Here is an 18,542-nt window from a genome sequence, read left to right on the forward strand (position 1 = left end):
TATGCACCTGCAGATTTTGGAGGCAAGAGTAGAAAGACTCGGATAGCCGAGTCATGTTGCCTGAGGAGAGTATTGGCGCAGTTAGAGTGCGTACGCGCTATCGTTAGGGCGCGTTGTGCGCATGCGTGAGTCTAGGCGTGTCCTCCTCCGTGGAGAGCCTGACGGGAGCTAGCAGTACGATGTGCGCGCATGCATAATGTGACCGGGTGTGGTCTGCGCATGCGCGAGTCGGTAGTGACTCCGACGCGCATGAACAGGACGGTTGTCCTCATCGTCTGTGCCCGTTCAGTGTGAAGATTGCAGGAGTCACTGCGAGTGGGGCCAATGGGATATAATAATCACTAATGGTGTGTGGAACCTTAAATAAAGTTGGGGGACAATCTAAAAACATATATATACTCAGTACTGTAAGGCTCAACCTCGGGGGAGGTGTGTTACCAGGGGACAGGTAACCAGTTCACAGTTCAAAGTTCAATGGGATGTGACAATGGGGGTAAGTCAATGATAGGTCAAGGAGTTCCACGGGATGGCATCATTTAATCCCTGGGTAGCTGTGGAAAGGCGATAAATCCATCGCTGTTCTGCATGCAGCAGTTTCTTGTCATTGTCCATAGTGCCTTCAGGCACCTGTTCTATGACCGTCCAGGTTAGGTCATTGGGTGTGTGACACTGGGTAATGAAGTTGTTGGTCATTCTGCTGATGTTCTTTTTGCATCTTATGGTGCTTCGATGTTCTGTTATTCTCGTTTTTATTTTACGGGTGGTCATTCCAACATATCAGAGACCACACGTGCATGTGATGAGGTATATTAGGTTTCGGGAGTTGCAGTTAGTGTGGCTACGTTGAGTCCACACCTTGTTAGGCTCCAGGTCCAGGGTTTTGGTGTGTGTGGTGAGGTGACACACACTGCAGTCATTGCAAGGATAATGTCCGGCAACTTTGGGGAGGCCCCATGCATTCAAAATGGTGTTGGTGGGGGCTTGGGGTGGTTGTTTAGGGCGAGTATTGACCAAGCGGTCTTTGAGATTGTTGCATCGCTTGTATGCAAATCTAGGAGTTTCCCATTTCCTCTGTCCTGAGTTGATGATTTTCCAGTGTTTTTTGATAATTTTTGGCCCTTTCCTTGGATGCTGTGTTATAGGTCGTCACACAGGTGATGGGTTGGTTCTCTTGGTCTTTGATGACAGTCTCAAGTAGGGCTTCCCGATTCTGGTTTCTCGCCCTCTTCTGGGTTTTTTTAATAATGGACTTGGGGTAGCCACGTTGTTCCAACTTGCCTGCCAGTTCCGCGGATTGCTTCTTGTAATCCGAGATGTAGGAGCAGTTTCTGCGTATGCGCAGTAATTGTCCGTAGGGTAGGTTCTCTCGGAGTGGGCGGGGGTGAAAGCCAGCATAGACATAAGGCACTGGCTGAAACATGTTGACCCATTGGATGTGGGAGGTCGTAACTAGCCTCTAACATCCTCCAGCCTTATTTTTTAACCGCTGACGGAGGCCCAGGTATTAAAGTTTAATCTTACCCTCGGGTACTGGGACCCCCGCCAAGCCGTTTTAAACATCAGTTTCTTTACTATCTTCACTGCACACTCAGCTCCGCTGTAATCAGGCGTCGAAGCACACCCGGGGCATGCTAGGTGTCACTGGGTGGGCCCGATGATGAAGCATGCCACCAACTAGGTTGGTGGGTGAGGGCTTTATGAACACACTCACCAGGTGTTCCCAACCGATGACGAAACATACTTGAGTCTTTTCTTATTTTTTGTAACCTAATATAAACATGAGCTAGTCTCTTTTTGATTAATTAACAAAAAACTTGAGCACCACATCATACATGGACCAGGAATAAAAAAAAAACCTTGGTAAGACTGAATGTTTGTTGTTCTCTCGCCTTCTACTGATTTAGATTTGTTGATTAAAGGGTCATGGTGCCTGAAACTGTTTTTTTAGTTTTATGTAGTGCAAACTCATACTGGAGCACTTTGCATGAGCACGACCAGGTTATATTGACACCAGTTATTGTACAGAAAGACACATGTTTCTTTTAGGCCCAGCGAGATGAAGTGATGTTGAGGCGACACCGGGACTAGAACTCCAACAATTATTACTGACAGGAACTGTGCCCTGGAGAGCGTGAGAAAGAAATGGGGCTCGCTGAATTAGATTCCATGCGATGTATGAGGGCTTTGGGGGCCCAGTACCAAAGAATGCCTTGCAAAGGTGTGAATTAAAGGATGCAGGGGTTTTAAACAGACCGGCTCTGCTCACCATTCACATTTAAGGAATTAGCAGGTAGCAATAGCCTCTTATGGGTTAAACTAGGATTAAACGTAAATGCCCTCATCTGTCAGCTACCACCACAGGTTGGTCACTTATTTATTTTTAAGGTTTTATATAGATGCATGCCACGTTCTTCTTGTCGATGGTGACAGCCACCACTCGGCGAATGTGCATCTTTCACCGTACACGTGTTCTAAAGCCCAAGCAGTAAAGTAAGGGTGACGTGACCGGTCCACACTGGGAGCATAAGAAGAGGAAGAGAGCCAGTGACAGGCAGCTTCTGTGCAATGGACAAACAGGCAAGCACAACAAAAGATTGCAGCTCCCTAATGCAAAGCAAACGTGAGATTCCGCACAGCCCACTGATTAGCGGCGTGATCCTCGCTCTAATTGCAGCTCCATATTGAGTGGGCACGTCGGGGGTACAGTGGGTTTCCTTGCAGGATTTCTGCTGCTTTCAGAAGCTGAAATATCTGGGGGCTGCTTTACAGGTCTGCAGTAACTTTGCAGACCTCATAATTCCTAATGTGGCCGATAACAGAGTTACCAACTCAATAGGGAAATATAGATCACAAACCATTGTCTCGGTTATATATATGTGAAGCTTCGAACAGTTTTAAGACCCAAAATAGCTATGCAAGAAGAGGGAAATATCCATGTAGAGGGCTAGAAGTTGGGAGCCAAGAAATCAGTATATACCGGAAAAATAAAGACACTACTTGGCAGAGTACACACCTCTACAAACAACTAGTGAACGGAGCAAGTAAATCAACCAAAATGTATTTATTGTTCAAACTTAAAATACAGTAGTTAACAGAAGATTACATGACTGTTCATTCACAGTACCTTTGCTGCTTTTTGCACCACCTTTCCCCTTTGGAGGCATGTCCGCAGCCTACAGAGTACACTGCACGGTGCCCGCATCCACAGATTCACTCATTCGGGGGACTTCAACAGCATAGACATAAAAGAAGGGCGAGCAAGCTGCGCGCAGCTCTTTAGACGCTGAAATGCCTGCCGTTGTTAGAACAAGCGGGGAATCTCCATATACGAGAAAGCAAAATACAAGTTTTGCTCATTCAGACCTTTTCATATACAGATATAGTTTAAACACGTGTAATAATGGGCTAACTGTTCTATAAACTCCGTGAATATTTATACTTTTGAAATTGAAAAAATCTACATAATTATAAAAAGGAAGTAATAAAAGTGAATTAAATATTATAATTAAGTATTTTGTACATAAACCATTTTTTTCTCTGCAATTCTTGTCGTAAATATAGCAATTTAATTTTCCAATATGGCCGCTTCTTGTCGTGACTGCTGAAGGCTTCTTGGAAGCTGGAATCTCTAGTCTTTTTTTCTTACTTTTGAGTTTTCGCATACGTAATTTCTGCGTCGAATACTCTAAGGAAAAAAATACAAGACAATTACACTTTCAGCTCGTTTCACATCTCCGGTTTGTAATGAAGAATGGTAGATCTTGCTTAAGGCATGGAAGTCTGTTTCCTCAGCGTTAATAGATATATGGGCTGTAACCCGGCTTGAGCGTTCGACTTTTAAACTAGGGAACCGGGTTCGAGTTTGGCGGGAGGTTCAAACATCCTGTGGTTCTGGGCAAATCACTTAATCTCCCCGTGTCTAGAAATCAATGTTTACGTCTGTAATGGAACTGGTGCTCATATAAAGTGCTCTGATACCTTCGGCTCGAGTTCTCCCTATTGAAACTGCAAAAAAAAATAGGCACAATTTTGATGTCTATGCTACTTTACTTTGCATTGACCGCCTCACAGTTAATTAAACTCATTATTCTGGAGACACCCCCTTGCCATCATCCACTTAAAATGTGACTTTTTCTTTTATTGTTTACGTCTCCATGCTTTAAAAATACTCCATTAAAGCTTTACTATTCTTATTTTATCTTAAAATCTCCATGAATGATACTAGATTTACATGAATTTGAAAGGCAAGCGACGCCACCCACCCGAATATTTTGCAGTAGATGCTGTCCAGTGAGAGAGAAAGAAAACTAGTAAATGGTGTTTTTAGGAACTTCTCTCTTATTTTTTCCCCTTACGTTTCTGAAAGCTAGTTTCAATAATTCATGTGGAGATGGGAAATGAAGGGTTCAGCTTCAAGTATTTTTGGAACAGTTCTGTAACTAATGGTGCATTTTAAGGCACATAGGGGCAGATTTACAAGACCCATGCGTCACTTTAGCGCTGCAGTTGCATAACTTTTTGTGACGCAGCTGCTGCATAACAATGCGGCTCATTTACGTGACGCATCTAGGGAGATGCGTCAAGTTGTAAAGTCCTGGGTCACATTATACCTGCCTCAGGTATAATGTATGCAGGGTGGGCGTTCCCAAGCAAAAAAGCCTATTAGAAGTGACACAGGGAAAACTACAAGATTTCACTGCGCCACTTCTAGGACACCAGTGTGTCAAAAGCTTATGCCTGCTTGGAGCAGGCGTAAGGAGTGAAGCAGCCTAATGAAGATAGGTCTCCCCATGCATTGCTGGAGTTGCATCGTGCTTGCGACATAACACCAGCAATGCGTGACTTTTGCGCAAACATGCGTCAAAATTTCTGACGCATCTGTCAATCCTTGCAACATTGTGCGCCGTATTGTAAATACGGCGCATCCATGGTGGTGCAAGGGTTTCTCAGGGTGACGCACCTCTATAGATTCGTCACTTTCTTGTAAATCTGCCCGTTGTGGTTGACGCCACATTTATTTTACCCAGGAGTCTCTGCAAGCAATTGCTGGGAATAAATTGTTTATAATTTTGCATTTAGGTATATTAATCCGTTAGTATTTCAATGTTTCTTTAAATGGAAGTTTTGATATAGTTACCAAGAAGAAATTAGAACAAGTTGAAGTTGAAATATGTAGCTCTTTTGACAAGCTGAGCCAGAACTTTAGCAGCAGAACTAGTATATTGAACATAGCTCTTAAACAAATTGGAATGATGAGTAGGAAGGTGGGAGATCCTGATGTAAATTGTGGCTGAGCTCCCACAAATTGAATAATCTAGTTCCGAAAAAAATCAAAGTAGGTTTCTGTGAGGTATTCTGGGTTTACCTTTGGTAACTTCATAGAAGTGTGCAGGCTTCCCTCCGAGAAAGTACATATGGGTTATGGACAGCAGTGCACAAACACAACGGGTTATAAATAGATGTTAAAAAAAGAACACATTCAACTTCAGAAATACTCTTTCAAATTACAAAAAGTTAAAATAGTTGCTTAAAATGTCACACAAAGAATCTAATCTTATGTAGGAATGAGGCAATGTTGAAACAATGAATTTGGATTTTTATTGTGTTTAAAGCAGTTCTGGAAAATGTATTTCAGTACAATTGTGACTTGGTTGCACTTTTCAAAAGCAACCACTAGGGGACAATGGTGCATTTTTTAACACTAGAACAAAGAATACATCAGAGAATGTTTTTTAAAGCAGTTCAGTTTACAAGAAAATGCTTACTGTCTAGAACCACAGCGTCACCTGTGTAGCAAATGCCCCATTCCAACAGTAATGATGAACACAAGTGAACAAACGTTCAGAACTGGTAGCAAATGGCTAATATTTCATTGTGAAATATCCCCAAATCTTTAGGTGTGATATGGACTTTTCAACCATTCTCTTCAGGTCCACACTTGGCTTTCGGATTTTCTCCAGGCCATCCCAGTGCACTCTGTTTCATGAGAACCTCTTCGTATCACAGCCTTCATGAGAGTAGATGAACAGCAGTGCCCATCTTCGTTCAGTGTGAGGTCTCTTTTCATTGCAAAACCAGCAAGAGGTCAGTTTCTATAGAGCATGACATTAGCCTTAAGATCTTGGAAGTCAAATGAAATCAGGAATTTAGTCTTAGGTCTCCTGTGGTAGGAATATGTCAGTTGCATTACTTTTCTATTTCCAGATTTCAACAGCATTAAGGAGTTCCAGAGGGTGGGAGCCCTACTCTGTATTGTTAATCCTGCAGTGATTGATTGTGACACTATACTTATAACGGTAATGTTCCTTAACTGTCCTCTCCTGTATTTTGCATTTGCTGCATTTTCTAAAACTGCATAAACTCACAAAACCTCTCTCCTAGTCTCCCTGTGCTAATCACTAGCTTCCTCTCCACATCAAAGGATATCTATAATTTCCTGTTTGGGGGAGGTGTAGGATTAAGACAGACAGGAGCTACTGGTCCCCAGCTATTGGGGGTTGAGGTAATTTGCCTATGGGGTCCGTCCTACTATGGCTCTGCAACTGGGCGAAGTACACCCTTTTCACACAAGACTTAGGTAGCGAACAGTCAAAGAGTTCTCAATTAGGTAGTATAGGGAGTAAGAGATCAGAACTAAAAAAAAAAAAAAAAATACAGTAAATCTGTTGTCCAGTTCATTATGAGTCAGCCCCATGTTTGCTTCCTATGACAATCAGCTACTTCTTGATATTCCTCACTCTGGGAACACAGCTGGATTCTCCTTCTGGACAGTCTCTCTTCTTGCAAGTCCAGGCACTCTCCTTTCATCCCCGAGCAGGCAGGCTTTTAGGTGCTAGCAGAACTTCACCTTCTCATGCAAGTTGTTCAAACTTAGGTGATATCCCCTTACCTGTGGAAGACTGGCTGTAATGCTGACACCAGCTGTGGTCACTTTGAGTACTTTGTGAAGTACTCACTTAATCAAGAAGAACTTGGAACTGGAGTAAAGTGGGGTGGGTCGGATCCCACTATAATACAAATTTTCCATACGTGATGTGAATCCTCGGTGCACAGTATCAAAATTGGTTAGGAGTGGTTCCCTTTCACATTTTCTGTCTGCTTCTCAAACATGGCTTTTGTTCAATGTGGTGACTCTCACAGCTGGCTGCAACAGTGTTTTCTTCAAGCAAGACTATACTGAACAAAGATAAATGAAGTGTGAGATCTCTCAACTTTGCTGGTATCAGCTTTCCTAAAGCAGTAATTGGGGAACGGCTCGATATAGAAATTTCCTCACTTAGAACAACAGAACTTGCAGTCCCACACCTCACCCTTAACATCTACCAAATAACAGTGCTCAGGAAGAACTAATCAGCAGACTTTGGCCAACGTGATCCTCATTGAATTTGTAAGTGGAACGTAGTCTCCACCCTTCCTCACACCAGAGTTAGAGATTCAACCATACAGACAGAAGAAAAATCGATACACGTCCACTGTTTGGGGATACTGTCCTCTTCCATCTTGTCTTATGCTAACATATGGCATCCAAAATAGTCCTATGCATCTCATACCACACACAGTCATGCTACCATGAATGTGCTTCACACTCACTTTACATACACGCTAACATGTACATGGAATGTCAGAACAAGGTTCTGGGGCTCACATAACAGAGGAAGTTTGCATGAAAGGTGTCAGTAGACATCACTCTCTCTGACAGAGAAAAAGTTGTGGTCACACTAAAAATGAGCAAAACAAGGTACGCTGCCAAAACTACTTCAGGTGATGCACCCAAAGCAGGGACAGTAGTTCAATATCCACTATGGGGACTTGGTTCGCACCACCAGGTCACAGAACAGGTTCTCGGACTCACATTACTAGGGCCAGTCCAAGGTCTGTACACACGTTAGAGTCACGCGATGCAGTCTCAAAATATAAAGTAAATATATCAGTTTTGCAAGCAGCTGAGCACTCAGGACAACGGTGCACACTCATATACCATGCAGGGAATAGTTCTGTTGCAACAATATTTCCACCATACTGGTCACCTATTGATTCATACCCCCTCTCCCCCACTTTGAAATGGGAACAAGTGTGTCTCTGGAAAGTACCTTTTTCAAAGGCAGTGTTCTTTCTTTGACATTTGGGTGGGTGTATAATAGACCAAGTCTTTGTATGTATGTTACAATTGGCAAACTACACTTTCACTTCACATATGGTCTCTAATCACTGGGCTGAACTGCTTTTGAGCATTAAACTCTTTTAATCACATTTCCTTGTCTCCCTTATGGCCTTCCCAAAAGTCCACTGTGTCCTGGCAGAGCTCTAGTTATGCTGGAAGTTCACAGTACTTCTCAGTGTTTGTGCTAAAGAAGAACCTAAATAAGAGTCACAGGTGGCGTTCCTATGTGTGCGAAATGGTCAATTTTCTAGTTTATTGAATAGCAAAGCTTAACCTCTTTTCTGATAATCATTATTGTGACCTTTTGTAGCATATATCTTACGTCAACAGAGAATTACATTTTCAGTAATCTAATTCTAATATAGATCCTAGCCTGAACTACTCAAACAAGCTTTTTTTTTTTTATGTATTTGAAAAGTAGATTTATGCAATTAAAAAGGAAAACTTTTTTATCATCATAGGCATGCAACAAATAAAAATAAAAGGGCGTTACAACCGGGAAATAGAGTCTAACTTAACAAGTAAGAAAGACACATAGCTAATTTGCGAAAAGACAACATCACAAAAGAAGTCCGTGCACTTATTCAAACATGTTGCTAAGATAATTAATTCACTTTGGATTTTACGTCTCTTAAAAACATATATATTAGGCTACTGTTTGTTGGCCAATAGCAATGTCATGTGAGAAAGAACTCTTTTCTGTCTTTAAAGTCTTGTTTTCTGCTTGCATTGCACTTATAACTTTTGAAGCGAAATGTTCGCAATCTTCATTCCCATCTAGAGTTTTCCGGGTTGCAGAGAGTGGTCTTCGGTTGTTGGACGATCGTGACAGTGAAAAGTCAAAATGTGACGTTTCTGGTTTGCTTTTTACAATTACAGCCTTTTGGGGAATGTAGCAATCCGCATCATGTTTCCGTTGTGCTGACAACATTTTTTCTTGTTTCCTGTGTATCAATTTGGAGCTAGGTCTAAATTCCAATAGAAATAAACTTCCAGGATCTATGGTCCACTGTTTTCTTGTTTTCTGAATTTCTGACTCACTCCTTTTCATATGTGAAGAAGCTGTGTTTGTATACAGTTTTTTACAACTGCTGTTTGTTTTTGCTTCTGGATCCCATTCTTCAGGAACATCTTCTTCAATAGAGGCAGGTTCCATATTCGTTTGGCGGCTGTTTGACAGCTCTGGGCTTGCCCGTATTGCCTTGGAGTCATCAGCAAGAAGGCCATCTATGCCCATGTCAACGCTTTCATCCATTTCAAAATCCTCTGAGTATTTAGGAGGGAGATCGATGTTCACACAAGGACCAGTTTCAGTTTTCATTTTCAACGAGTCCTGACTCCATCTCTTGCGTTGTGTCTTGGCAGGGGCACACTGGCTTCTGGGATCTTGAGGTGATTTGATCAGCTCACTATCTGTGGTTTCCTCTTTTCGAGGGGGCCGGCAGGGAGAAGCCGAAGATCGACCATTTGTTTTTGCAGTCCGAGTCCCACTTCTTAATTCATCATTTAGGACTGGATGTCGAGGCTGCTTTTTAAGGTCCGAATTAGCTCCATTTAAGTATAACGAAAACCCCTGTTCCATACACTCCAACTTAATTTGCAGTGGGTCCTTGGTTTTCGATTGCTTTATTATCCGGTTTCTTTGCTGGAGCAATAGTAAACCTTCATCATATTTTTCTTCAAAGTCAACATCCGTGTTCATAAAACTCTCATTGCTTTTCTTGGAATCAGACTCGTTTCTTTCTAATTTTCTCACAGACTGTCCCTCCATTCTGCGCGCTCGTGTTCGTGTTGCTAAGGGGTGCTTCCTTGTTGTTCTGTAGGGCTGCGGTTGCTAAGCCCAGCTCTGACAACAAGCGCAACTGCCTAAGGAAATGGGATGGAAAGAAATGAATCCACTGCAGACGGTGATCGGTGATACAAGAGTAGGGAGACCCGGCGTCCCGGATTTATGCGGACAGTCCCGGTTTTCAAAGAACTGTCCTGGTGTCCCGACTGCAGTATTCTACCTCTATGTTTACTTTGTACGCTTTTGTAACCTGCACACGTCACTTTTTCCTCCTGTAATGCACTGTTTGCTACCTCTTGTATTTTGTTGGCTCACGATTGTCATTTTTGCTTAATTTAATGTAACGTTTGCTTTTGTATTTTGCTCACTTGAAATGTTCTCATGTATCAGTTTTGTTCCTATTGTGAAGCGCTCTGACACCTTCGGGTAAAGTCCGCGCTATATAAAAACGCATAAATAAATAAATAAAAATAAATTTAAAAAATCCCGTGGGGATACACGATTGAGAAGAGTTGGAGCCAGGGCTCCGGCCAGAAGGGGTTGATTTTTGGTGGCAGTGGCGAGGCCTAGGCCGCGGGCACCTCTGAGCGTGAGACCCTCTGCCACTCACGGGAGGGCTCTAAGCGTGAGACCCCGTGCCACTCACGGGAGGGCACCGGAGCGCTGACTGGGAGCGAGGGGCTAGAGGAGCGAAGAGAACCTGTACCTGGCTGCGTGAGGCCATGATAGGTAAAGCAGCGCTGCTCCGTGTATGAGACCCTCTGCCACTCACGGGAGGGGGGCAGCCCCGGCATTTGTTGAACTGTCTCCCATAGCCTGGAGAGAGACACAAACTTGTGCCTGGACCCGCCGGCGCCCCGGACGGACCACGGAGGTGCATTCAGGGCGACTGACCCATGCAGCGAGGACCTCACAGCAGCCAGCCCGGACCGGCGGAGCTTCCCTCCAGCTCTCGGCTCGACGAGGAGCAGCCCCGAGCCAGCCTGGCGTCCGGAGGTAGATGGTCGGGATTCCGGAGCCCGCAGTCCCGGTTGGTCCTGTCCCTCAAACCCAAGGCAGCGGCACAAAGAGTACCATCACCGGTGCCCGGCCCTGGCCGAAGTACCGCGGCCGCTCTGGGTCACCAGCATGGGCGTCCGCAGGGGGGGCAAGGAGGGGCGCTTGCCCTCCCCTGGAGCACCTCTCCTTGCCCCCCCCTGCGCAAGCCCATCTGTACAAATGCATCCAGGAGTGAGGCCTGACGCCGGGGCTTTTAAGCATTGCAGGGAACAGAGCTGTTCCCCTGCAAGAGGCCTCAGCTCCCTGATGGGGCGCCTCGCACTCCTCTGAGCACAAGAGCAGCCCCACCCCGCCCATTATCATTCTGCGTGGGGCTGATTGCCCCATACAGAATGACAATGGGTCAGTCTGGGCTGGCACAGCATGGCCTCATCCAGCCTAGGTCCAGGGCAGGGCATTCTGTCACATGAAAGTGCAAAAACGCCCATGCTGCTGCTAGGTGAGAATCCAGTTAGCCAAAGGAAGGCGGTGAAAGAAGTTGAAAGGAAAGGATTATAGTTTTAGCTTTTTTATTTTATTCAACTAACAACCATTGACAAAGCCAATAGTTCTGGCTTGTTGTAGGTATAACGTTACTTGTTCTAAGTGTAACGTTACTTGTATTATATATCTGGATGCAATGACAGAAGCAACAAAAATACCAGTCAGGCGGCACATTATATTAAGCACAAAATTTTAGCTTATGTGTTTTAAGGCACGCATTTTGTTACATCAAACACCCTTTTGAAGAGACCCCCTAGTTTTCTCATCTCACTTAAAGCTCTGGAAACAACACCATGTGACAGTCGCCCCACGTCAAGGCCCTGCGCATCATGCATGACTCATGCCTTCCACTTTTTCAGATTGCCTATGTGCAGGGGCATAGTGAACCCTGCTCCACCCCACCCCTTACTTTAGGAACTACAGCGAGGGTGGAGTCCTTGATGGGTCTCATAATTAATGTGAAAAGGTGAGTGAGTAAGTAAGTTAAGGGATGAGTGGATGGATGGATGGCTGGATAGATGAGTGAAATGATGGATGGATGGATGAGTGAAAGGGTGGATGACGGGCGAGTGAATGGGTGGATGGATGAGTGAAATGATGGATTGATGAATTGATAAGTGAAAGGGTGGATTAATGAATTGATAAGTGAAAGGATGAATGGATGGACGGTGAGTATCAGGGTGGATGTAAGGCTGGATGAGTGAGTGAAAGGGCGGGTAGATGGACAAAAGGATGGATAGATGAGTGAAGGAGTGAAAGGGTGGATGGATGAGAGAAAGGATAGATGAATGATAGGTTCAATGGATGGATTCATGAGTAGATGGATGGGTGGGTGAATGGAAGGATGGATGGCTAAGTTAAAGGGGAATTGAAAGAGGAAGGGGGATGTGTAAATGGATGACTGAACAGGTGAATGGCTGGATGGATGAGTTAATGGATGGATGTGTGGAAGAGTGGATGGATGAGTGTACAGATGGATGGAAGGAAACGTGATGGATAGGTTTGTAAATGGATGAATATGGACATGGATCGGCACACATATGGAAGGACAGAATGAATCGTGAAAGACTGAATGATGGATGAAAGTATGATTACCATTGTAAGCCCCATTATCTTAAGCAACATTTCCTATATATTGACTTTCTCATTTATATGAGTGATTGTCTCTATATAATATGTGTGTGATGTAACGCACACCAAAACTCTGTCCCACATATTTGGGATGAGTAGCACTATACAAGAAATTAAATACACATGAGAGAGGGTCTATGTGAAGATGAGGGGCGCCATTGGAGGGTGGTATCAATGCCAGACTGGCCCGAACGGGCATCAGGCGTTTTCTCTGGGAGCTGGAAAGGTGGGGCCGGTTTTGTTACCATAAAAAGACCTGCACATTTGCTTAAAGCTGCGCGTATACTGACAAACCATGAAGTGCGCAATTGTCTCAACCTAATATAAACTTATGTTCACTTGTACTTTAGTGGTTGTCTATTTACTTACTTATATACTATTGCGCAACCTTCTCTGATGTGTCTTTAAACCTTACCTGTTGTCCTGAATTTTGACCTCCTATCTTGAATTTTTGTCCTGAATGTTGACCCTTTGTCCTGAATTTTTACACTCATTCTCCTGAATTTGCACCCATGCCAGTTGGTCACTCTAGGCATCACAGCGACCCCTCCAGGTGCCGGTGGTTGGGGGGGCAGTGATCCTTGGCGTTCAGATGGAGGCGGCTACCAATGACAGAGGCGACAAGTGCAGGCGCCCTGCAACCCACTCATCACCACCACATGAAGGAAGAAAATAACCCGATCAGCTCGTCGACCCAACTTCCTGAAAAAAACTTTCAGACACCATGGAAAGGCAGCAGCATTTTCTGTCTGCGAGTATGTCAAATTAGATTTGTACAATAAACCTATTTGTAAAGGAAACTGCATTAAATGTCTGCCCCATCACGGTCACCACTCAGTGTCTTTAATCCCTTGTTCACCCCTCTTTTAAACCTCACGTCAACGCCTCTCCCTCAAATTTCGGGAGGGGGGCCTAATTCATCCAGCCAAAGCCATGTGCAGAGTGGAGATGCAGGGGCTCTAAGTAGGGGTGAAAACACAACAAAGCCTTATTACCAAGTAAATGGTCTTTTAAAGACCTGTGTGAAGTACTTGGGTGCGGCTGTGTGTGGTGTGCCGGGAAGCTGTCTCAGTCGGGCACACACATTCTTATAACATTCACACCCCTCAGAATGACAAATCACCACTTCTAGCTGCCTGGTCATGGTGTGGGAGTGGGAAGATGTGCACAACAAGGGGAAAGGGATGGTGACGCTTTTCTTTTGTATAGGAATTTCTGCTGGCATCATAGCCCAGGGTTTGCTGTCTATGCACTTGTATAGGTGTGTATCCATACAAGTGCACAGACAGCAAACCATGGGCTATGACGCCTGCAGGAATGACTTTACAAAGGAAAGCGGCACCTGCACTGCCATCCCTTTCTCCCTGCTGTCTGTGCACTTGTATGGAATACACATCCATGGCGCTGCTCACCAGATAAATGGTGAACAGGGCCATGGATCTGTCTCTTTTTGCACCCAAGGGCACAGACGAAAAAGCAGAGGAGGCCCAGGCAAGGAGAATCCAGGAGACATTTGACCGACACCTATCTAGAAAGTGAGACCTTCGGGAGGGGCTGGATGCCAGGACGACAGTGCCGCTGATCAGCCCGACTCCACCGAATAGTATCAGAAGAGCAGGCAGCAGTTTTTAAGTAAGTTCCAGTAACTTTAATGCATTCTGCAGCATCACCAGTATTACCTACTGGCTGCATATCTAGGTTACAGTGTTTTAGACTTACATGCATGGAAACCTCAAGGAGGACAGTCCCCTCCGAATATGCAAATGTAGTGTAAGCTTGTAGGGGTAGATTTACAAGCCCCTTGGGCCACTTTTGCGACACTTTTCCCATGTTAATAGTGACGCAAAAGTGGCGCAGGGGCTTGTAAATCTGCCCCATAGCGTTCAGCTTTTGGCATGCCAGTGGGGTAATTTTAGGGTTTAGGGTGGGTATGGGTTTTGGGGTGTCAGGGATAATTTTAGGGTTCAAGATGGGTATGAGTTTTGTGGTGCCAGGGATAATTTGAGTGTTCAGGGCGAGTATGGGGTTTGGGGTGCTAGGGGAAATGTTAGGGTTCAGGGTGGATATGGGCTTTGGGGTGCCAGGGGTAATGTTAGGGTTCAGGGCGGGTATGAGTTTTGGGGGGCATGGGTAATTTTAGGGTTCAGGGTGGGTATGGGTTTTGGGTTGCAAGCGGGGACATTTTAGGGTTCAGGGCAGGTATGGGTTTTGGGGTACCAGGGGGACAATTTTAGGGGTCAGGGCGGGTATGGGTTATGGGTTTTGGGGTGCCAGGGGGCTAATTTCAGGGATTAGGCAATGTATGAGTTTTAAGGGGGCAGGGTGTAATATTAGGGTTCATATGTGTGCTCTAATTGTTGTCCAGTTTCAAATGCAGAATTCACCACTTTTTTTTTCTCAGCTTGGCCTGAGCATTACCCGATCCTGATTGTCTGCCATTTTAGCCCCGCCCTACTGATTAACATTAGCCACGCCCCTTCATTTGCCAGGTTCGCGCCCCCCCTGGAAAAATTTCTGTGGATGCCCATGGTCACCACAGCTGAACCGGGTAAGTCCGACCAGACCCGCGACTCCCGGACCACGCTTGGACCTCAAAGGAGTTGAAAAGTTGACCCTGAGTCCCGGCGTGCCTTCTTTGTGGTGGTGCGTTGTGTTAAAACACGCAGCCCCCGCCATCCACGCACACACATATCCCCAATGTGCCCAGTCCTCCGAGATCGTAGCGCCTCGAGGCAACTCAATTCGGAGCCACTGAGCGCGTGATATTCTCTTCCTCAGAGCGCGCGGCTCTATAGTAATAGGCGGAGCTGTGCCGGTGTGCGGCGCGTTTCCAGGGGTGCTGTGGTCATCACACCAATAGCTGCCAAGGTTTCAGACTGCTATGTGTGACATGTTCATAATTTCATTGCAAATATGGGTGACATTTCAACGACTATGAGTGACACTTTTTCATGATCAAAATCAAGCAACGGAGACGAGGAAACATATACATTGTCAGAAATAACACCCATTGGGGCACTGAAAAAGTTCAAGAAGATTTTAAAACTGCTGCGAAGCACCAGAAATGGAAGGGCACTTAGATGGGAATATGTGAAGCACTCTGCTTCTAAGCGCCTCATGCCTCTGACCCCCAGGACCTCCAGCCCTCCCTAAGTCCTGGGACGCTCCTCTGCCCTATCATGCCACTTGCACTCCTAAGAGGACACCCAGGCTGCAGGCAAAGAGAGCAGGTGCAGTTTGTGCTATTGGTAGAAATGTGTGAAGCGCTCTGCTTCTAAGCACGTCATGGCACTGACCCCTGGCATCTTCAGCCCTTCTTGAGTTCTGAGGTGCTCCCTTTATTAGGTCGAGCTAGAGTGCGCATGCGTAGCATGCGTCTAGCTCGACCACTATTGTTATCAGTCTCCTGGGAATCTGAGACAGGGTTCGGACACGCGCGCCGATTGCACCTCGTGGGCGCACACGCCCAGGCCGGCGCCGTGCACATATCCTATCTCAGATTCCCAGGAAGTCAGCAATGCCTCTCTCAGTCGCGTGCGCACACATACACACAGCCACACTCACACACACATACACACACGCAGGCAGGCACACACACGCATGCACGCACACACGCACTGCATACACACACGCTCACACGTACACACCCCCCCCCCTTACCTCATCTCTGTACTCCAGTTCCTTTGGCAGCACGATGCGGGGCTCTCCCCTTAGGCATGGGAGCCCCGCCGTGCTATCCGCTGCTCTTCACCCGGGCCCCCTCCTGGGACCCGGGACTTCGGCTCGCGCACTTCGCTTTGGCTCCGGGCTCGCAAATGGCGCATGTTGCACATGCGCGGGCAGGCCCCGCCCTCCCACGTCTCCTCGCAGCGTAAATACTCTCTGCCCAGTGCTTTTAAAACATTGCCATGCGATTGGTTGAGAGAGCACTTGTCAGTTTCCCATTGGATGTCTATCCTGTGACGCTTGTACTGAGGTTTACGATTGAGCGTGATTGGAGTTTTTACGATTTTCATTGGCTACGAGGCTCCAAAGGTTGCACGTGCCAGTTGCACGTCCCTGCAGTCTTCTAACAGTGGGTTGGTCCACTTGAGAGGTTGATTCTTATTGGGCCACTGCATCTGCTTTGCATGCCTGAGAACACCGGCGCCTGGGCCCGAGCCGAGCAAGTAACCTGCAGAGAGCAGTGATCGTCAGCGTGATGTGTCTGTGCAGGTGAGTAGACTCGTCCCTTAGGGGCACTATGTTTTGAGATCAGTTTCACCAGCTGCGTTTTCATTTCCGCAGTCTGCCCAGGAAAGGCATTTGGTCAATACCAGGTGAGGGGGGACAAAAGAACAGAACCGGTGAATTTGGTCTACCCGGTCAAAGCCGGAAGTAGCCTTATCCGCTTTGATTTTAACCCTTACTTGTCCGTCCTTTCCCGCTGCGTTTTTGTGTGCCACATGAAATGCCTTCTGCTTGTACCTGATGAGGTGGAGAATAGAAAAGAGCAGAACAGGGAGTTTGGATTACTCGTTCAAAACTGTAAATAGCCGTAGTCTTTCCTTTAAAAGTTGTGTACCAGTGCGACAAACGTATGAATGAAATAATGCACTCCACTGCTAAGTAGACATATGACGCATCATGTCACTATGTCAAACGTATCAACATCAGTGTTGCCTTGTAAATATGTCACTGCTTACTTTTTCTGTATTCTTGTAAAACCAGTATGTTTTCTTGTCCCTGGTGGCATATTTTATTTTACAATATTACTGCACCTATTGGAGGGAGCGACACAGCCAGACCTCATGCCCCAGATGCCTTTCTGACAGCAAGCCATTCTGCTCCCCTTAAACGTCATGAATGACCTCTCCACCTAACATAGATGGGACATGTAAGTCACGTAAATACAACACATATTGCATTACAAATGCTATAGGTGTCACATTTGCGAAAGTTAAAACTATTGGCATTGTAAATGACAAAGCTATTAATTTAGCTATTTTCAAAGCCAACACATAAATACAAAATTTGTCATTTACAATACCAATAGCTCAAACGTTCCTAATGCGAGACCTATTGCATTGCAAATGCTTGTCCTATTATGCCTCTCACTCTCCTAAGGGGACACCGAGGCTGCAGACGCTCAGAAATAACTCATGTAGGGTCATGCTACATGTGTGTATGTGTGTGCCGCTCTGCCTCTTAAACATACCTCTGCCAACCTGGACCTCTAGCCCTCCTTGGGTTCTGTGGTGCTCTCTCTGCCTTACTGTGCATCTCGCACCCCTAAGGGGACACCCAGGCTGCAGGCACAGAGAGCACGTGACAGATGAGCTGCCTAAATTTAAAATTAAGAGTCAGTGAACACAGCTGACTAGTGGACACCGCCACACACACAGGCACCGGTATTGATTTGGAAAGAAGTAGCAGATGCCACTGACAGCCAACGGCATTATCTTACAAATTACCCCTCCGCTCACTGACACAAAAAATAATGATATCACTGGCGTGGCCTAATTAAAGTGAGTCCCTAAATGCTGTGAAACTTAACTTATGTCACGAGGATGCAGGCTCTCTCCACTCCGGGACTCCTGAATAGTACTGTATATGGAGCTGCACATTCTGTGCTCACCATGATGCATGGCTGCCGTATTCACAGGGTGGGGCCAGAGGTGAATGAGCCCTCGGACTCTGAAGCTGTGTCTTCTCAAGGCAAGAGATGGTACAGGCAAGCAGTGTGAGTACGTGAGAGTGTTATGTATGGGCAGGGAAGCAGAGTGACTGCCGTCGGGGACTGCAAGAGTGCCAGGCAGACTCTGCCCCTGGTCCACTCCCCGTCCCCGCTGCAATCGCCTGGGCATTTTCTATTCGGCCTATATTTCCAGGCACAAACAATATAAGCAGAAGAAACAGAAAAGGATTGGTTCATTTTTT

General features: G+C 45.8%; 1 protein-coding gene across 1 annotated transcript in view; it reads right to left on the reverse strand.

Moving 5' to 3' along the window:
- Positions 1-3,253, reverse strand: part of PIN4 (peptidylprolyl cis/trans isomerase, NIMA-interacting 4) — an 83,565-nt gene extending 80,312 nt beyond the window's left edge. Inside the window, exon 1 of the mRNA XM_078663799.1 lies at positions 3,125-3,253. Within this exon, the coding sequence (XP_078519925.1) occupies positions 3,125-3,164 (40 nt within the window). The 5' untranslated portion in view covers positions 3,165-3,253. The remainder of the gene's footprint in view (positions 1-3,124) is intronic.
- Positions 3,254-18,542: the final 15,289 nt, after the last annotated feature.

Source organism: Lissotriton helveticus, chromosome 10, assembly GCF_964261635.1.
Source record: "Lissotriton helveticus chromosome 10, aLisHel1.1, whole genome shotgun sequence".
Taxonomy (NCBI): domain Eukaryota; kingdom Metazoa; phylum Chordata; class Amphibia; order Caudata; family Salamandridae; genus Lissotriton; species Lissotriton helveticus.